The sequence below is a fragment of the Balaenoptera physalus genome (genome assembly GCF_965194825.1).
Source record: "Balaenoptera physalus genome assembly, chromosome: 10".
NCBI classification, from domain to species: Eukaryota; Metazoa; Chordata; class Mammalia; order Artiodactyla; family Balaenopteridae; genus Balaenoptera; species Balaenoptera physalus.
In genome coordinates, this window is record NC_138889.1 from 17,096,431 (window position 1) to 17,116,832 (window position 20,402).

Genomic DNA, 20,402 nt, shown 5'->3' on the forward strand with positions numbered 1-20,402 from the left:
AGATTTCTAGAACTCCCATCTTGCATCCCACCCCCACCCTACCCCCCGCCCCCCCCCCAAGACAGTGAATGAGACCCTCTCTGCAGCACACGCATCTTCCAAATCCAGGGCAGTGAATGAGGAGATGGTCTGATGAGGCAGAGGCAGAGGAGGGCTGGTTCTTATCTGCGGGCAAGAGTGGCCCCATCCTCTGAGATTCTGTAACTCTGGAGGAGAGGGTGGGCACTGGAGGAGGCGGATAGGGTGGTCAGAGCCTCGCTTCCTTCTTGGTCACTCCTCTCTCGTGGAGGGAGCTCAGTCGGTGTATCTCTTGCTTCTCTCTCTCCCCTTACTCTCTCTGCCCCAGCGAAGGGGAGCAGACTTATCTGCCTGGTGTTTTGGGGAGAACACATGGGCATGCCGGCTTAGCTCCTACTGGTTTCTTTCCTCTGTTAAAGATCAGCTGATGGCCGGGAGCCCATTTGCCTTCTGCCCCCTGCCGGTGACACCCATCGTACTTGGGCAGGCCCTCCACCATTACCTCCATGTGCAAAGCCTGCTGGTCTACCCTGCCTGTGATGGCATGGTCATGGCCACCTGACTCGGGGGTCCAGGAGACCCGTTTGCCCCCTCAACCAGCTAGATCTACCAAGTTTGCCTTTATTAGCAACAAAGGTGGCATTTCTAGCTCCCATCTGCCACCGTTTGCCTTTTTTCCCTTAGTTTTCTTAGAACATGGAGGGAAAGAGGGGTGATATGTATTGGGCTCTCCTCTGATGGAGACACAGAGAACGGAGGACTCTTCCACCAAGGAAGCCTCTCGCTCTTTTTCACACCTTGTTGTAAACTCACCTCTTCTAGGCAGTCTCTCTGGATTAGTTGCAAATTTCTGAGCCGTGGCTTCATAGAATGGTGGGATAATAATGCTGAAAGGGACCTTAGGGATTATCTGGTCAGATTCCTCACCAGAAAACCTTGCCACTTGGGTGGAGGAGAAGAGGTGTGGGCTTCCACTTAGAAGACCTGGTGCAATTTGGGGAAGTGACTTGACCTCTCTGAGCATCAGTTTTCTCACTAGCAAAATGGAGTTAAAACTTTTCTGCCTCTCAGTGTTGTGGTGAGGATTGAACGAGATGGTGCAGGACGGTGCCTTATCAATTTCAAAGCCCATGCAAGCAGAATGGGCTGTTAGTAGTGGCAGGGCTGGGCCCAGAATCCAGGTTTTCCCAGGATCAGGTGTTATTGGGGACAAGTCTGGGGAGACTGAGGCCCTTTCCAGGATACCGAGGAGTGGGGTTAGACAGTAAAAAGTCTAAAGAAAGCAAGTACTTTGGGCCCTGGTACTCCTGGCCGCCACTAGATGTGAGCCGGAGGCTGGGCCATACCTGCCATACCCAGAGGCAGCAGCATACCTGCTCCTGGACCCCAGGACCCTGTCATCAGGGGCTCAGGGAAGTATCCACCTTGAGCCCTCACCTTCAGGCAGAAATTAGGGTCAGCTTGAAATCATGGCATCTCATCTGCTCCTTTATCACGTGACTCACTCCCAAGCCTGTAGGAACTGATGTGAAACCAACACTTCCCAAGATCAATCCCTGGACCCCAGCAACCATCCCTCCATTTCCCCCCACTTCCCCACCATCTCCTTGGGACCCAGAAGTTCTTATAAAGACCTGGAAATGATCTTCTCTATGGAGATGGGTGACAGCAGCAAAGCCATTGCTCCTTTCTGGGCCTCAGTTTCCCTTTTTCTTAAGAGGAAACAATAATCTTATATCATCTTTGGTACTCCTGTTCATCAGTATCACTCTCAGAAATATACTCTCAGTATATCTATCAGTCTTTTATTAAGACTACTTTGTGCCTGGAGCTATACTGGGTGGGCATGGTGGGTTCCACTCCCCAGGGGTGTGTGTGTGTGTGTGTGTGTGTGTGTGTGTGTGTGTGTGCGCGCGTGTGTGTGTGTAGAACAGCAGGTTCTGCTCACATCCAACGTACTTGTCCTATGAACACCTGGGTTTACACTAATGATAAATTAAGGGGTAATTATTCTCTTTATAAAAGGATTCATATTAGGATTCCCCTAGTGCATTTATAATGTGATTCAATTTACCCCATATTCAGTCACCATCTATTGTGTGAGGGAGGCCCTCTCTGCATAAACAAGAGCATGTGTAGGCAGTATTTTGAGCCTTATGGAAGGAAAGAATTAGAAATACTGAAGAGGTTTTTATTGCTGATAACAATGAGTAATACTAGTGCCTGGGAACAAAGGCGACTGTGGATCACAATTTCTTTAGCCGCAAGAGCACCTGGATGCCAGGGGGCTGGGGAAGAAGTCCAGCTCCCTGCTCTCGGGTCTGACTTGGGACCAAGGAGGACCCAAGTGGGGGCCTGGAGTGGTCGGAGGCCTGGGAGCCAGGAGCTCTGGCTTTGGTATCAGGAGAAATGAAGAGGATGTAGTTATTTATCTTTCTTGAGATCATTTAAGGCTTGGGGAGCCTGAGCTGAGGCCAGTGGAGAGACTCTTAAGGAGGAGAGGGTTCCCAGGATAGCTCAGGGTGCTGGCAATGCTTAGCACTTTATAGATATCCTTTTCCTATCCTCCGCCCTCCCCAGGAACCCTTTTCCCAGTGTCTTGGGCTAGGACACAATTCTGAGTTTTTCTTGCCCATTTCCTTGTCTCTTGCAGGATTTTGCAGAGCCATCTGACGATGAGAATCTCCCTTTCTGAGGCTCCCCAGAAGGCGAGCTGCACCCTCTCCCTCGAGCATCTTTTCCAGTCTCAGAGTTTGCATGACCACCCGGGGAAGACAATGCATTCCAAGGTATGGAGCTAGTTTTATTAGGCAGGCAATGGAAGAGCATCACAAGTTTGTAATCAGAGGAGTGATGGGGTTAGAGCTGGGGTTTCTAAAGAGCTGGGTTCTGATGGGGGGCGGGAGGGACTATGAACACGTGGGTGAGGCAGAACTGTTGGAGGACCACTGTGAGGATAAGGTATTGGGGATGAGAAGATGGTATATGGTATGGATGTGAGGCCCAGTGAAGACACACCGGGCAGGTAACTGGAGTGAGGGGCAGAGATGGACTTTCAGATGCTTAAAGACCATCCCTGACCCTTTATGTCTTCAAGAAAAGCATCTCCATTCCCTTCGCCTGGCTCCAAAGGTAACTGACATCTTCCTTCATTCTTGAGCACACTTCTGACCCCTGGTCTTCCAAGCTGTGCCCAAGCAAGGGTCAGATTTGCCACCATTAGTTAATGACCCCATTGATATACTGAGACCTGGAGTAGAAAATGCCACCCTGGAGTCCACCCTGGAGTTTCTTGGGGCTCCTCCCTCTCCCCGTGTCACCACTTCTGCCTGGAACCAAGGGTCCTGAGGAGGGCTGGACAGCTGGCTCAGACCTGGGGACACCTACCACAGACCTCCTCCCCAACATTGGGCATCGTCAAAAGAATCTTTGGTGTTGCTGACCAAGTCAGCAGGGGCTGGGAGGGAGCCTGGAGCTTTATTAACTAATCTCTGGTAGTTGAGTAATTTATTATGTTTAAGCTGGTGCCATCAAGTCTCTCAGCAGTGCCCACGTGCGCTGGGAAATAAATTAAAGGCTGTCCACAGATACTTGGATCATCTATGTGATTGCTGGGCTGGTGAGATGGAGGTTTAAGGCTCTCTCTTCTTGCAAATTGGAAATTAGGAATTAATAAGACAGCAGGCCAAAGAGTGCGGTGGTGGTGGCGACTTGCCTTCAGGGCCGGGACTGGGGGAGGGAAGGCCTCTGCTGAGAGGGCAGGGAGGAGCGGGTGGAACCCAGCCAGGGTCTCCATGTGGTGGCCAATCTAAGGGGCCTGGCAGGGCTGGGCAAGGGGGCTCTTCCTTGGCCTGTGGGGTAGGTAACAGGGATTTTTCTGCCTCCTGAAAGAAGTTAACTGGGGAATGGAGAGAACCCTAGCCTGGGAGCTGGAGGACTTGCTTGTGGCCCCAGCCCTGCCACTGCCCGCTGTGTGACATTGGGCAGACCTCGTCCTCTTCTGGGCTTCTGTCTCATCAGGAAGATGAGGAGGTTGGACTCAGGGTTCACGTTTCCATTAGGCATATGGAAATGTGTGATTTCTTTGAAAGTCTGAAGAAAAAAATGAACTTTTAGGTTGAAGAAACGTTATGGATGTAGTATAAATATTTTCATCTTTATACCAAAGCAGTCATAAAATGTAATTTTTAGGATGGACATTTTTGTGGGTGAAGGCAGGGGCCCAAGGAAACCTGTGCTGCAGCCTCTGTTGCACTAGCTGACACCCAAGTCCCTCCCTGTCCTAATGGCAGCGGACTTCCAAAACCCTTGCCAGCTCCTGGCTCCAGATCTGAACTGCTTCTAGCCCACGAGCCCCTCAAGAGCAGGGCCTGCGTCTTGCCCTGTCCACCCGCCCTGCTCCTGCGGCAGGAGCTCCAGGTCCACGGAAAGGCCCACCATCCACCTGAGAGGTGGGTGTTGGTGGACCCAGGAGAGGAACCCAGGCTTTCAGGCCTCCCAGTGCCCCAGACTTTGATTCCTCACCGATGTCCCGGGCAGAGACACATGCAACGTCTTCTTCCACAAGTCCCTCCATTTAGGCCTGGCCGTTGGGTGCCCTGCCTCAGCCCTTGAACCCAACCCCAGCCCTGCCTTCTGCTTTTCTGCCCCCATGAACTCTTCTAGAAGGGCCCAGGGCAGGGCTCCACGCAGCCTCTGCACGGCAGCGCTGCCTCAGTGATCAGTCCTGGAGGGGCCACAGCCTTGGGGACCCAAAGCCAACTGAACCCGCTCAAGAGCCCTGGCCTGTAGTTGGGTGGCCTCACCACCAGGTGGCAGGCTTGCTCTACACAGATGCCTTGGCTGGAGCATTTGCCGGGCAATGGTGAGGGGTGTCGGAGGATGCCAAATCAGCCCGCGGCCCGGGGACTGTTGAGGCCTTTGTGGGTGGCTTCAGAAGCAGGGCTGAAGCCTCTCAACTTGGCATTGGATTCCTGCTGAGATTCTGGCTCCAGGGGCACCTTGGTCTCCTGGAAGTGCCTTTAGGCTGCTGTCAGGTATCTGACCAGAGAGCGCCCCCTAGAGTAGGGAGGGGTGAGTTGCCACCTTTTGGATTCGTGTGTGTGTGTGTGTGTGTGTGTGTGTGTGTGTGTGTGTGTGTGTGTGTGTGTGTGTGTGTGTGTGTGTGTGTCAGTGGGAGAGAAATGGACCTCTTCTCTTCCCAGGCGTCCCAGGGCCCTGGTTCTGGAGAGAAAGGTAACTCATCACCCCACCACTTAGACTATTCCTGCTCTGGGCAGGGCAGCCTGAGTGGTCCTCCACCTCCGCCCGCCCCTCTGACCAGCCTGGGGAGTGGTTCCGTCCCTCCAGCACACTGGGCTCTCCCTGAGGGGCCCCGGGAGCCAGAAGTCAAGCCACATGGAGCCCAGGCCCTCTCTTCACCAGGAGGGGAACACGAAAGGATCCAAGCCCGGGTCAGTTGAGTGCCAAGGAGAAAAGACGAGAGTGAGAGGTGAAGGAGGAGATGGCCCTGCAGTAGGAGTGAGGCGGCTGAAGTCCCAGCCTGGCTTCCTGGAGAAAGGGAGTGGGTCCCGGCCCAGGAAGTGGGATGGCCCAGCCTTGCCTGGCACCGCTTTTTCTTGGGAAGGACAGGTTCTCTCCAGGGCCTGGCATCCTCCTGGGGTTCCTGAGTGGCGTCCAGAATGCCCTCTCACCAGCCAGGCCCGAGCCCCACTCAGCAGATGCCTCACACCCTTCATTCTGTGCGCTTCATGCCTGTCATTCAGGTCAAAAGCCCAGAAATGAACCCTGTCTCACTCACCTTGCTCGAATTCACCCTCCCTCTGCTTGGGCTGGTTCCGGACCCTGCCCCAGTCCTTCCTTTCTCTCCTGGTCTCTGCTTCAGCTTTAGAAACAACGGGGACTTGTAGGGGCCATGCCCTCTGTTCTTCCATCCCAGTAGCATCAGATTTTGAGCCCTTACATCAGCACTCCCCTGGACCCGTCCTCTGTGGGCATTGTGGCTCCTTGGGGCAGGAGGAATCAGCTGGGCCTGGGAGGGGAGTCAGGCCGGGCACAGATGCTCAGGTATCCCTAGGTCTCTTGCCTTTACAGTTCACATGGTCAAGTCTGAGCCAGAGCCCGAGAGACACAGAGGGAGGAAAACAGAGGCAGAGAGGGAGGGGCTGGGAGGGGGGTGAACTAGACAAACAGAGAAAAGAGATGTTGGGAGGATGCAGGGAAAGGTGGAGGATGGAGAAGCAGAGGAAGAGAAAGACAGAGATGGAGACAGAGACAGAGAGAGGGACAGAGATAAGAGAGAGAAGAGAGAAAGAGAAAGGAAGGGGACAGAACAGAATAACCATGCCCACCAGAAAAGGGGGAAAAATGGAAATGAGATTAATTGCAAACTGAGGAAGGAGGAAAACAAAAAGAAAAAAAACACCCAAAAGACAGAAAAGGATAAATACATAGACATACACAAACATGGGTGTGAACGGTTGTGTGCTCATGGGAGCATGTGGGTGGTCGCACACACACACACACACGCAAACACACACACACTGCTTCTGGTCACTGTTCCGGCCCATCACTGCTCCTCCCTTTGTGTCTCCATCCCCTTGACCGGCTTTGGGCTCCAGAGAAGGGTGTGGCCCCCAGGTAACATCTCTCTGGTGACCTGCCCCCCTCGCCCCAAAGATGCCTCCACTTAGGCTAGGATGCACAGAGAGTCCAAAATCTTTATGCCTCACACTTGTCGCCCAAAATTGGATCCAACCGCCTCTCTCCCTTTTTCTCTCCTTCCTAGTTTCCTTAGTAACTGACAGTTCCCCAGTGAATTCCAGACCCCGGGTGACAGACCGCTGTCACTGTCACAGAAGCGCTTTCTCTCTCTTTCTCTGAACTGTCCCCCCCTCCGCTCCACATAGATTCACAGACTTGGGCGGGGGGTGTGAGGATGCCTGGGTAGGCTCAGGGGTAATTAAAACATGTACCATTTATTCCATAACAGGGAGCAGAAGTTTAATTACTCACTCTGAGGGTGAGGGCATGAGCGAGAGGTAGCTACTGGGGGGATCTGGTGGGGGGGGGACTGGGCACGTGTCTGCTTCTCTTCTTTCCTTTCCATTTGCCCACCTTGGACTGGAGAACGGGGAGGTGGGTCTGGGGAAGCAAGGGCTTGCTAAGTGAGTGGTGGGAGAAGCAGAGGGTGAAACCTGATTGTGTTCATTAAGGCAACACAAAACTGGGAGCCGTAATAATAATTAAATTAATTATAAAAGCAATTTACTTTTGAAAATTTGATTTGACAGCTTACTAGTGGCTGCACTGATCTAGCAGCTCGGGCTTAAAAATAGTCAGAACAAAAAAACCAACTCGAAGAACCATCAGCTAATTTTAATTAGATGCCAGGATTGGTAAACAAAAATTCCGCACCACCCTTTCATTGTGGCTGACTTCGATTTAAGGAGATGTCGGGATTGATTCTGGGAAAGGCCGGGGAAGGGAAGGTGCCTTTGGGAGAGGGGATGGAGGCTCTGGGGGGTCTGAGCAAAGGCAGCTCCCCTGGGGGCTGGTCCCTTCGTCCCTACCCCTCCGGGGAATATCTGCTCGAGGGGATGCTGGCAGCCCCTCCCCGACTTGGTGACTTGCTGCCTGACCTTTGCTGAAGGCGGAAGTGGCTCTGCTGTGTGACGGGGTGTGTGTGTGTGTGTGTGTGTGTGTGTGTGTGTGTGTGTGTGTGTGTGTGTGTTGGAGGGGGGAGGGCACACTGACAGCATTCACTGAACTGGAAGAGACAGCTAGAACTTTAGCCACACTCTTGCTTCTCCTGCCTGGGTTCCCGAATGCCTGAGGGTCTTAGGAAGCCAACGCGTTTTCTGGAAGCTGTGGTTCTGGTAGGAGAAGGCTGCTGTCTCGGGACCTAAGTCTCCAGGCACTACCCGGACCCCCTCCCTCCCAGGGCCCGTGTGACTCTCTTTAGTCCCCTTCTCTCCCCAGAAGTGCACGCATCCCCCCTTTCAAAAGACGGTGTTCCTGTTTTGTGGTACCTACAAAATAGAAATAGAGTCACAGATGTAGAAAACAAACTTATGGTCACCAAGGGTTAAGGGGAGGGAGGGATAGGTGGGGAGATTGGGATGGACATATACACACTACTATATATAAAATAACGAACAAGGACCTACCATAGAGCACAGGGAACTCTACTCGGTGTTCTGCAATGGCCTCTATGGGAAAAGAAGCTAAAAAAGAGTGGATAGATGTGTATGTATAACTGATTCACTTTGCTGTACAGCAGAAACTAACACACCATTGTATATCAACTATACACCAATAAAAATTAAACAAAGAGTGTGTTCCTGCCTTGGCCCAAGCCCTGCCTCAGGGTGCTGTCACTGTGGGCCCACTGCTTCTCTCCCCCGCAGACTGGGAAGCCCTGCCACCTCCAGCCTCCTCGGGCAGGGACTTGATCCACGCCCGGATCCCACTGCCCCGCATCAACGTTGTTGACTGGAACCGGGGACCAATCTTGACCTTTCCGACCACCCCTTCTAGCTAACGTCTGATTACACACCTCTCTCTCTCTCTCTCCCTTAAACCAGTACTGCCACCCTCCAAGCTCCCCCTCTAGTCCTCTGCAGGCCTACTTCCTCTCACGGCCATGCTGACATGGCTCCCTGGAATGTCCAAGCATCTCCTGGCCTTCCTCATTCCCTCTGTTCCCTGCAGTGTTGGCAACTGTTGACACCCCACACCCTAGCCACCCGTGGGGTGCAGGTTGTTCTTATAGGGTCACCCTCAGGATGCCGTCACCTGCCTTCACTCATCAAGTTTCTGCTGAGGCTGGCTGACTCAGGCTCCTGGCAGGGCAGGTGTGGCCGGGGGTTGCAGACCTGGGCTCCCCCATGCGCAGCTTAGAGTTCAGAGCACAGTCATTATATAACCCACCCTGCGCCTGCCTTGCTGCTCTGGTCCCTTTTGTAAATCACCCAACAAGCATTTCCACTTGAAAATCCCTCTTATTTCAAAACCTGTGTTTGAAACTAGATCCTCCACCATCTCCTGCCCCACCACACACACACACATGCACACACACGGAGTTTTCTCCTAACAGCTTGATTTCTGGGAGGCTCGCCACACCTCTCCCATCACCCAGGTTTCCCCTAAGCCTTGGTGCCATCCTCTGCTGCTCCCTCTTCTGGGTCATAATGAATCAGCAAGTCCTCTGGCTTTTTCCTTCCAAATCCCCCTCCCCTCTGTTCCCTGGGGTACTCCTCAGCCTGGGGGCCAGCCTACTCTCCTCCAGCCTGAGTGGCGTCGGTGACCTCTAGCTCCTCCCCTCCGCACCGGCCGCCATCGCGAGCCCCTTGCGGTGGAGCCCACCGGGGTGTTTCCTGCTGTGATCTCACCTGTGAGTACCCAGGCACCTGTCCCTCAGCCCCTGCGCTGAGCCTGATATGGGGCCGTATTTGAGAAGATGCAGAGGAGGGATGCGGGATGGACACACCCGCATCCCGAGAAGCCAAGAGCCCTGAAGCCGAGGACAAGCAGCTGGGGGGGAGTTAAAGTCACGGGAATAAGGAGAACCAAGGATGTGGGGTGTTCTGGGAAGGTGGGGTCCCTGGGAAAGAGGCTGGAGATGAGTCATGGGCAGGGACCTCAAGGAGGGGAGGGTAAATCTGGGGGAAAAAGCAGGAAGGAAATGAATGAAAGATGGAATGGAGCCATTTTCTCTGGAGCAAAAACTGGGATTTGTGGTCTAATAAGAGTCTTTGACATTGAGAAAGTGCTGGAAAGTTAGGGCTGTGCTGATTCCAGAGGAGGGAGAGGGAGACCCTCGAGGCTGATGGGGAGATGCAGGCCCTGAGCATCTCAGCAGCTGCACCCGGAGGGAGGGGCCTGGCTCGAGGCAGGATATGGGGTGAGTGTGTGTGAGTGTGTAGTGGGTGAAACAGTTCTGACCTCACTGATTGCGAGCTGCGTGACCTCAGACAATTACTTAATCTCTCTGAGCCTCAGTTGCATCATTTATAAAATGAAGATGATTAAAGTAAGATCATTGCGAGGATCAAAGAAAAGAACAGGTGTGAAGCCCCTACCTGACTTCCTAGAACATAGCCCTGTATTTAAGGAATGTTACATTAGACTTATTCAACCCCATCTCTTCACGACTCCTAATTTTCTTACTCCATCTTTACCCTTCTTCCTAAACAACAGAGCTGGGCCTGGCAGAACCGGAGGGACCCTAGAGATAATCTGGCCCAACATCCTCATGTCGCGGGTGGGGACACAACACCCAGAATGTGTAGGAGACTTGACCAGGGTGTCCTGGGCGTTGGTTCAGAGCTGAGCCTGGACCCAGGCCTCTGGACTCCCATTCCAGGGCTTTCTTTGCCCAGGATGCCTCAGAGTTTTCAGTTTAGGCTAATGTAGGTATGAGCTGATGAGACAGAAGCTGCAGTGGGGACCCCAAATTTCAGCCCTGCCTGTGGGGTGCCCAGCTTGTGGGCAGCAGCTATGACATCCCCCCCGGGGTCTGCACATCCTGGCATCGTCCGGGCTCTGCCTCGGGTGGCGGTGAGGCTCATCACAGAGCACCGTGAGGCACTTACAATCTTCTGGCTGAAAGTCCTTCACGGTCTCTGTTGGTGCACGTGAGGGGAGAGAGGGAAGAGAGCAGAGTTGCCTCGCCCTTGAAATCCCTCCAGATGCTCCAGTCCAACTGGCAAGAAAACACCATCCACCCTGGCCCTGCCCAGACTCTGCCAGGAGACACAGGCAAGGGCTGGACTCACCCTGAGATGGGTGAGCTCACGATCCAGTACCTGGGTCCAGCTAGAGGGCAAATGCAGCTAGAGGGTGAATCCTAGCTCTGCCTTGCTGTGTGGCCTTGGATAAATCACTCCACCTCTCTGGATTCCACCTCCCTCACATGCAAAATGAAAGGATCAGAAAATCTCTAGTAGGCTATGATTCTAAGCCTTTGGGAAAGCCTTTTCTAAAGGATGTCTACCATTTGATCCCTTGGGCGGTGGGTACTTTCAGATAACGGTATGGATAACCCTGGCAGGGGGCCTGGCTTCAGGGGTCAAGTAAGGCAAACTCACCGGAGGCCCAGCTCGGTCTGATGGAAAGAGGCTGGGAGCCAGGAGAGTCAGTCATTGGTCTACCCTTGACCCTTGTGTGACTGTGACCTCAATTTCTCATCTATAAAATGGGGACATTGTATCTACCTGAACTAACTCACTTAGGATTTGTGGTCTAATAAGAGTCTTTGACATTGAGAAAGTGCTGGAAAGTTAGGGCTGTGCTGAGAGCCCTGAGAGCCAGTGAAGATAAAAGCAAGGTTTGGGAAATGTTGGGAAATGTTGAAAATTCTGTTTCGTTCATAATGAGTAAAAGCCAGCTGTTCCGACTCCAAGGTGGAAAAGGAAGGACAGGCAGAGACAGGCTGGTGCAGAGTCCTAGGTTTCCCCTGTCTGGGGAGATACTGTAGGAGCGAATACTGCCATGTCCCTAAGCCAGGACCCGTGTCTTCTCGCCCAAGCTGGGGCCCCGCTGGCCAAGGGCTTCTGTGCACACAGTGCCTCCCGAGATTCTCCCCCTCCCCTCTCCAGGCAGGTGCCAAGGGACGACTGGGAGCTCTGTTTTAACCATTTCTGGGTCTCCTGAGGGTCTGAGCTGCTGAGGACTGTGCTCGATGGCTGAACATCATCCCAAACACCCGCTTCTCTCACGGATGCGTGGAGTTGGGTGCGGCCAAGCCTGGAAGGTCGGAGAGCCTTCCACGGCAGCAGGGAGGACCACCTTCAGGCACAGACCTTTTTCCAGTGGGAAGGGAGGCTTCAGCGGGCTGGTTTCTTGGGACTGCCCCACCTTCCCATCCTCTTACCCCTGCCCCCCAGCTCTCAATATTCTCCAGAAGAGGTCTGGGGGTTGGAGTGACCAGGGTTGGGTCAAGCGCTACAGCCCAGGTAATCTCCTTCCCTCAGAACTGCCTGACCCTCTCCACCATCCTTGGGAAGAGCAATCCCTGGACCAAGCGGCAGCGGTCAAAATGCTCTGCATGCATTCCTCTGCAGAGCTGTGTTTATGAGTGAAGGTGGATGTGTCAGGAAGAAGTGGAGAGCTGAAGTTGAAAGGAAGGGCGAGGAAGGGAGAAAATAAAAGGGTTAGGACAGAGGCAGAAACCCAGGAGACAGTATTTGGGAAAGTGAAGCTCATCGTATTCCTCCCCCTTTTGTGATTTGAAAGCTGCAAACGTTATGCATGCCTGATGTGAAACATTCAAACAATAGACTGAGAATAGCTCATGGTGGACGCTCAGTTTCAGAACCATCCCCATCCCACTCCTGCCCTCAGAGGCAAGCACTGGGGGTGCCTGGTGTAGATTCTTCCTTATGCCCCCCCTTTAAAAATATATTTGGAAATAATAGCTAAGTATTTCTAGAACTTTCTATATGCTGGACACTGTGCTAAAGTTTTGCATGCATTATCTTATTTGAAATTGTGTACCCCTCAACAGGCACACAGGTTTTAAAAAAAAAAATAGGACTATATCAAACATATTGTCTGTGGCTTGCTTTTTTACTGAATGTGTTTGCATCTTTTCATGGCAGTGTCTATTTCTCCACTTGATTCTTTTTACCAGATATGTTGTATTCCACAGGATGGCTATACTATGGTTTATTTCATGATTCCTTTATTCACAGATATTTATGAGCTTCCATTTTTATTATCATAAACAATGCTGAATCAAACATCCTTATGCTTACGTCTTTGGGCGGAAGGTGTAAGGATTACATGGGATAATGCCTTGAATGGTACTCTAGACCAAAAAGCATGTGCATTTCTTAGCTTGTGAGATCTTTGCACATTTGCCCTGAGTATTCTTTGTCTGGGGGTTTAATCCTGCCTGAATTGGGAGGGGTAGAGGTTGGCAGAGCTCTGGCCCTTCTCTTCTGCCCTTGGATTAGGTGACCCACAGATGAATGGCAACAGGGTGAGAGGCAAAGGACGCCCGTGCCCACCATCAGACCAGTCAAAGATGCCCCCGTCCAGGGACCTGGAGGAGGCACTGGGCACTCAAATCCTCAAAGCCCTTCTGACCAAGGCCCAGGGAGCCAATGGTAGCTCGTTTGCCAGATACTGCATTCGGAGGGCAACCCGAAGCCAAAGGATAATCCACAATTAATTTCGTCTTTGTTTGGAATTCACAAAGTGATTAGATTTTCAAAAGACATTGACCTACTCTTAGATGCTTGAATTTGAGATTAAAAGGGTTTATTTTCATCCCTGGAGTATGTTCCTGGAGTATCCCTCATCATGCTGGGGAAGGGGAAGCCTGCGGCTTCAAAACCCACAAAGCTGACCCGTGTGGGTGCCAGGAGGGCGGAGACTTATTCGGTTGTGCTTATTGCTGTATCTCCAGTACCTGGATCAGAACCTGACACCCACAGTGGGTGCTCATTACATATTTATTGAATGAATACAAAGGCTTTGGAGGCAGCACAGAGTAACTGAGATCCCAGACTCTTGATTCAGACATAGACCCTCAGACTAGCTGTGCGATTCTGAACAGTTTAGAGTTTCTCTCTGAACTTTGGTTGCCTCATCTATAAAATGGGAATCATAATGTTCCCTAACAGTACCAACCTCATAGGATTGTTGTGAGGGCGATATAATAAAATTATTAATACCATTCATTATTTTAATGACAACAAACACTTAGCCCAACTTCACACGAGTTTCTCCTTCTTTCCCCTCTGATCTCTATCCCAGCTCATCTCATTTCTCTCAAACATTGTAACTGTCCTATAATGTCCCCCACATACATAACACTTTCTGCTCTCTCTTGGGGACCAAGTTCAGGGTGTTGTACCCTATGGGTCAGTGGGGCAATGAGGCCGTGGGGCAAGGTGGTAGGTGAGGGAGCACGGCCACCCTCGCCATCTGTTCTCTGCAGAGCGTCCCTTGTTCCTCCACTCCCATGTCCTTGTGCCTCTTTTCCTGCCCCTTCGTGTGTCCCACTTGTTCTGATTTCAGACTGCCTGGGGCCCTCTGTAGGCTGGGCATTTCCAGCAGTTGAGCCGGCCCCTCGTCTGTGGGCCCTGACTCTGCTTATGTTCTTTTTTTTTTTTTTTTTTTTAAGTATTTGTTTATTTATTTATTTATGGCTGTGTTGGGTCTTCGTTTCTGTGCGAGGGCTTTCTCCAGTTGCGGCAAGCGGGGGCCACTCTTCATCGCGGTGCGCGGGCCTCTCACTATGGCAGCCTCTCTTGTTGCGGAGCACAGGCTCCAGACGCGCAGGCTCAGTAATTGTGGCTCACGGGCCTAGTTGCTCCGCGGCATGTGGGATCTTCCCAGACCAGGGCTCGAACCCGTGTCCCCTGCATTGGCAGGCAGATTCTCAACCACTGCGCCACCAGGGAAGCCCTCTGCTTATGTTCTAATCACTGGGGGCTGGAGACCCCAGTTGGCATTCATGGGTCCGAGGAATCTGTGAGCAGGATGGGATGACTCTTCTCAACTCATTCTAGAAAACAGGGACGAGAGTCACCATTATTGAGCACCTGCTATGTGCCAGGTACTGGACCAGGAGGGTTCACTTGTGGCTGTTACCTGACTCACCATCTGAGGTGTAAGCACGAGAAGAAAACACAAGCTTACCCAGCTGGGAGAGGTCAGAACCCAGGTCTGCACCTGGGTTAGGGTGTGACCTGGTGTTCTGGAGTGAAGAAGTTTGCTCCCTGCAGCTGTGCTGGCTAGGCACCTCCTCTCTCAGCCCTGGTCACCTCACTCTGGCAGCCCCATCTTCCAGGGCTATGCGCGGCCCTGAAAGAAGAGAGGCTGAGATCTTACATAATTACCCAAATCATGGCTCCTAAATGAGGTCTGATTATAGTGCTAAAGCCCCTTTCTGCAGTGAAGCCCTGGCTCTGCTGAATAGAGCTGCGACCACTTTGTGCGGGATATTTTTTTTTTCTTTTAAAGCGAAGGAGATGGCTTATCCGCATGCAAAGTAGGTCAGAACCTTAGCAAAGATCTTTTCAAACACTTGGCTTTTTTGAAGTCCTGCTACGAAACTCCTTTTGTTTCTCCTGCTTTTGCCTCTTCCCTCCCTCCCTTCTCCTTTTTCCAGAGGCTCAATGACGTCAAATGGCTTTAAGTGACAGCGACAGTGAGAACGGCCCGCGATAAGCTTAATTACAAATGATGGTGGGCTAGCCCGGCTGGGGCCAGGGTGCCTCGCTCAGCGCCTTCCAGTCCCGAGCCACCTTTACAGTGTCATGGGCACCTGACTCATCTGCCTGAAAAGTGTGTGCTTTGCCCTGGGTCCCACCTGCCCAGATGGGGGGTGGGCGGACGGGGATGGCACCCGTGCCTGGGAGCCATTGGCTTGCCTTTGTGGTTCTCAATGTTAATCCAACTTGCAAAAGGCCTCTGCTCCAGCGGGAAGTAAGCTCAGCTGGAACGGTTTGGTGCTTTGCCTAATGGCCTGCTATGGGGGTGTTACTTTTCTTCCTTTTGCTTTTGTTTCTTTAGCCCTCCAGCCCTACCCTCACCAACTGTAGGTAGAAATCAGCAAAAGTTGTGTGGGCACTAAGGATGCTTTTCAGTAGGATGGTATTTACAAAGGTGGCCACACCTGAGACCAACTGAGACCCTCACCCCACTCTTACACTGCAGGTAGAGGATGAGGGTGCATTTCTGGCCCCATTGAACAGTGAGGGAAACCAGGTCTCAGCAGCTTGGTGAGATGACTGCGGGCAGTAAGGTCTGCAGAGTCCGATGCTGACAGGAGGGACTGGAATCCATCACCTGTCTCTGGAGCTCTTTTCCTCAAACCCCAGTGACCGGAGGAGGAAACGTGTGTGTGTGTGTGTGTGTGTGTGTGTGTGTGTGTGTGTGTGTGTGTGTGTGTGTGTGTGTGTGTGTGTGTGTGTGTGTATCCTCACCAAAGGAGAGGCTAGTGATCACAGTGACTTTGCTCTGTGCCCATGGTGATCAGTGGGGTTCCCACTCTGAAGCATCCCCTTTCACCCATATCCTGCCCACTCTGGACCTGGAAGGAGGAAATTCCCATTCTGTTATTCCCTGCCATCTTTCTCCTGACAGTCTCAGTCTGAGTCCAAAGTATAAGTAGTTTTCCAGGAGGGTGGGTGTCTTCAGAGGTATTTGGAAGAAGCATTGCCGTAGGCACTTCCGGGGAAGTGGGAGGAGCCAACGTAGGGATGTGTCTTTCATTGCATGAATAGTTATTGAGGACCTACCATCTGCCAAGATGCTTCTAGGTGCTGAGGAAACAACAGAAAACAAAACAGTCAAAACTCCCTGCCTTCACGGAATGTGCACTCCAGTGAAGGATCCTGACAATGAACTAGGTGAATAAGTAATTAAAGATGGTGATAAAAGCTGAGACAAAGTAGAACTGGGAAGAGGAGTAGGGGTGGCTGGGATTTTAGATGGAGGAACTAAGAAGTCTCACTGAGAAAGTAATGTTGAAATTCAGGCCCGAGAGAGAGAGATGTGAAAACATCTGAAGAAAATGTTCTGCGCAGGGGAAACAGCAAGTGCAAAGGCCCTGAGGCCCAAAGGGCATCTTATGTGCTTGGAGAGTAAGAAGGAGATGCTGTGATCTGGTCAGAGCAGGTGAGAGGCAATGCACCAGGGGAGTTCAGAAAGGTCATGGGTCAGAGGGGTGTGTAGGCAGATTTCACAGGGCCTTTATGTAGGAACTTTGGCTTTTACCCTGAGTGAGTTGGGAACTGTGGCAAGCTCTGAGTAGAGGGCTGTCAGGGACTGACCTGTACTCTCAGTAGCAAGTGCTCATCTTGCCAGGGCTATTCTGGGGACTGCTCCCCTCCCTAGCCTCCCAGTTTATTGGTCTTTGCTTGTGAGCTGGAGGGGGCTCGGCCAGACTGGAAGGAAAGCTGAGACCCTATTTGCTCCAGGAGAAGGCAAGGAAAGAGGAACAGAGTTCGGATCAGACATGGGGACTCTCTGCCCACTGGGTGCTCCTGAGGCTTTTGGAGTGACAAGAGAGCTGGTCCACTAGCCACTCCAAGGATTCTGGGAATTTGGGGGCTGGGACAGCTTCAGGCTGGGGCCCATCTCTCCCAAGAAGTCCAGGCGCACATCCACGTATGCGCATCCCTTCTCTTTATTTTCTCACCCTTCGGGTTGTCCGGCTTGCATCTTTCCTGTGGGCTCTCTAATGACTGTGAGATGAGGTATTGCTCACAGTAGAGAAGCCAGCAGTGTGGGCAGGTCTGAAGATGCTGGATTTCTCACCTCTCCCGCCTGCTCCCTCTCTTGCTGCCACCTCTCCCTCTCCCCTCTTCTCACCCCTTTGCAGAAGAAAACGACAATGCATGTGTGAAGATTGCTTGCTGGCTGGAGATGCTCCCTGTCTCCTCCCTTCCCAGCTCAGAAGCAACAGCCTTCCTTTCCGCATTCCGCCCCAGCCCTGTTTCTGGGTATCCCAGTACCTCCATCCCTTCTCTCCTCTTTTCCTCCTGCACCACTCAGACACTCCTGCCCTTCTGTGCAGAGTCAGGATTCCCTGGGATGCTAAATGGGGACAGGTTGCATCGGGATGCTTAGTCCAGGATGCAGCTCTTGAGTGGGGATGGTGTGGAAGTCATCCCAGTGAACCCAATTGGCTTGACTCACCCTAATATGAAGGATCCTGGGCTTGCAGCAAGTATAGAGGTTGTCTGCACTTCAGAACCCCAAAGTGAATGAAGCAAAAGATATCAACTTACATCGACACACATGGCTGAGTTGCTCCTCCATTTGGGTAGGAGAAAAGGTGAACAGCCCTAGGTTTCCCGTTCATCCTTCCATCATCTTTCTTTCCTAGGAACCTCCTGTTGTAGACCTTCAGATACAGGGTTCTCCCTCCCTCTCTCAGAAGGAGGCCAGCTACAGTGGAAGGGTGGACCTAGCAGCTTCCTTGCAGGGCAGGGTGGGGTTTGTTTGCCTGTGTGAATTGCCTCTTCTTTTTTAGAGAGTTCAAGAAGAAGAGAGAAAATGAAACACTTTTGCCACCTCCTTGTTAGCTCGGAGTCCCAGGTGAGCTGGGGAGCTCACAGCTCCTTTTGTGTGGCTGCAGCCTGTATCGTCTCCATGGTGATGCCTTGAGGCTTCTCGGAGCTAGGGACCAGGCTCCTTCAGTAGCATTCCCCGAGAGCTGCTAGTCAGAGATAGGTGGGGAGAGGGACCCTGTGGGATCAAAGGAGGTCTGGATGGGGTTGTCCTGGGCACAGGGAAGTGTATGCTTGACCCTGGGCTTCTTTAAGACCAGCAGCAGCTTTGGAACCTGGGATCCAATCAAAGAACGCACCTGGAGTGTGACATTCAAGGTCTTCTAGAATCTAGTTCCGTGCTCCCTAGGCAGGTTCATCCCCTATGACTCCGCTATACAGAACTGGTACATGAGCCTGGCCTGGTCTCCTCACTTCCCCCCTAAAACAATATTTTTTCCCACTTCTGAGCCTTTGCCCCAGCTGTGCCTATTGTCTGGGACCTTTCCCTTCCTCAGCATTTCTCTGACTTGGTTCCAGATCCACCTTCTCTGGGAAGCCTTCCCTGATACAGACCTCAGCCCCTGGGGCTCTCCCCGTCTTCTAAATCCAGACACCACTGCCCCTCTGGGTCTGGCTTGCTCCTAGGAACACATAATGGCTTGTGCTGTTGATCACTTTGCATGTGAAGGGCAGGTGGCACAGTGGGGAAGGCACGGGTCCAGCCTTTGACAGTCCTGGGCTTGAATCCTGACTCTGCCACTTGATAATTTGTTCTTTTCGGACGAGTGTCACTTCCTAGTGGTCTCATGGAGCTGGTAAGCAACTGTGAGCCTCAGTTTCTTCACCTGCAAATTGAGGATGCTCGTAACTCCTTACAAACTTGTGAAGATGAAGTAAAGTGCTGGTATAGAGAGTAGCAGGCACAGCCCCGCCCCCCTGCCTCCCTCCTACCACTAGTTTAGATGCTGCTCTTTGCTCCTCAGCAGCCTGTGTTTTTCCCTAGCAGTGCTTTGCCCACACATATAATTAATCGTTGGTTTCTGGTACCGATTCACTTGATTTTTCTCTTGGGGAGCTTGCAAGCAGTGGGCTTTGTCTGATATGTCCATCACTGTTTCCCTGTGCTTAGCACAGAATCTGGACACTGTGGGGCTTGAGGAACATTGGCTGACTGACCATCTGAAACACGGATCAGAGCCCCTCCATCCGAGGCCATTGGTTTCTAGGCTATAGCCACTCCTTTACTTCTTTGAATGTCCACGCAGCCTTGCACATAGTAGGTGCCCTATAAGTGGCTCATTAGAGAACGGTCCTTTTCTTTAATTATTTACTTTTTATCAGAGTATAGTTGATTTACAACATTGTGTTAGTTTCAGGTGTACAGCAAAGTCAATATTCTGTCATAACCTATATGGGAACGGTCCTTGGTTGCACATACAGGATGAGTGACTGCAGAGCTATGCTCCTAGGTGATTTCTAGGAACTGAAGAGGGACCTCCTTCTGCAGAGTGGCTTAGGGGAAATCTCCAGTTTGGGAGGCAGGGTGACCAAACACATCCTTTGATGCTCCGTCTAATCCTGGAGTTGATGGTCCACAGAAGCAGGAAGGACTTTGTTCCAGAATATATCAGTCAGCCCCAGAGAGACCACACACCCTTGGTGCCAGAGAGAGGGCACCAGGCCTTGTTCTCTGGGAGAGCTGGGCTAGCACACTGGCTAAAGTTCATTCCCATGAGCATTGCTAAAGTTGGGACAAACTCGATTTTAAGTTAAGTGGAAATATTTTTATTTGAGTTAATGTACAATGGGATCTGGTAAACACACAGAGTATATTACTACACGCTCTGGAAATGTGCAGTCCGATCAGCAAACAGATTAGTTTTAAGTGAAAAGACACTGGCAGACGCTTAAATTCATTGACTTGTTGAGAACGTCTAGATTTGGATACAAATGCACTGGAACGCTAGATCAGTTTGGTGTCTCAGCCCATCCGCACGGAGAAGCTATTGATTTTAGTTGATATGCATTGATTCCCAGAAAACAGGACGGCTTTTGAAAATGAACTTCCAGTAATTTCAGGGAGAAGCTGGCGCGTTTGTCTCCACGCGAGGCTGACTTGTTTTGTTAAACGTGTTTCTACGCCTCGAAGGAACTGCAGCAGACAAATATCTTCGTATGAATTAAAATGCATTGATTCTTGGAGGGAAATGATGGTCTCTGTTAAAAGCTTTTTGGAGATGTTAGCATGCAGGAGTTTGAATAAAGCCTTTGTTCGGATCCCCTTCCTCTCTGACTTCTGCTCTCCCCCAAATGGTGGCAGTTTGCAGAGCCCATCTGAAGCTGGAGGTGCTGGCGGGTAGGTGGGGTGGG

The 20,402-nt window shown here is 51.7% G+C and overlaps 1 protein-coding gene across 3 annotated transcripts in view; it reads left to right on the forward strand.

The window, feature by feature from the left end:
- Positions 1-20,402, forward strand: part of LOC309637082 (uncharacterized protein) — a 116,882-nt gene that overhangs the window by 41,413 nt on the left and 55,067 nt on the right. For all 3 annotated transcript variants that reach the window (XM_082411188.1, XM_082411187.1, XM_082411189.1), the window contains exon 2: positions 2,672-2,807. In XM_082411188.1, the coding sequence (XP_082267314.1) occupies positions 2,672-2,807 (136 nt within the window). The remainder of the gene's footprint in view (positions 1-2,671; positions 2,808-20,402) is intronic.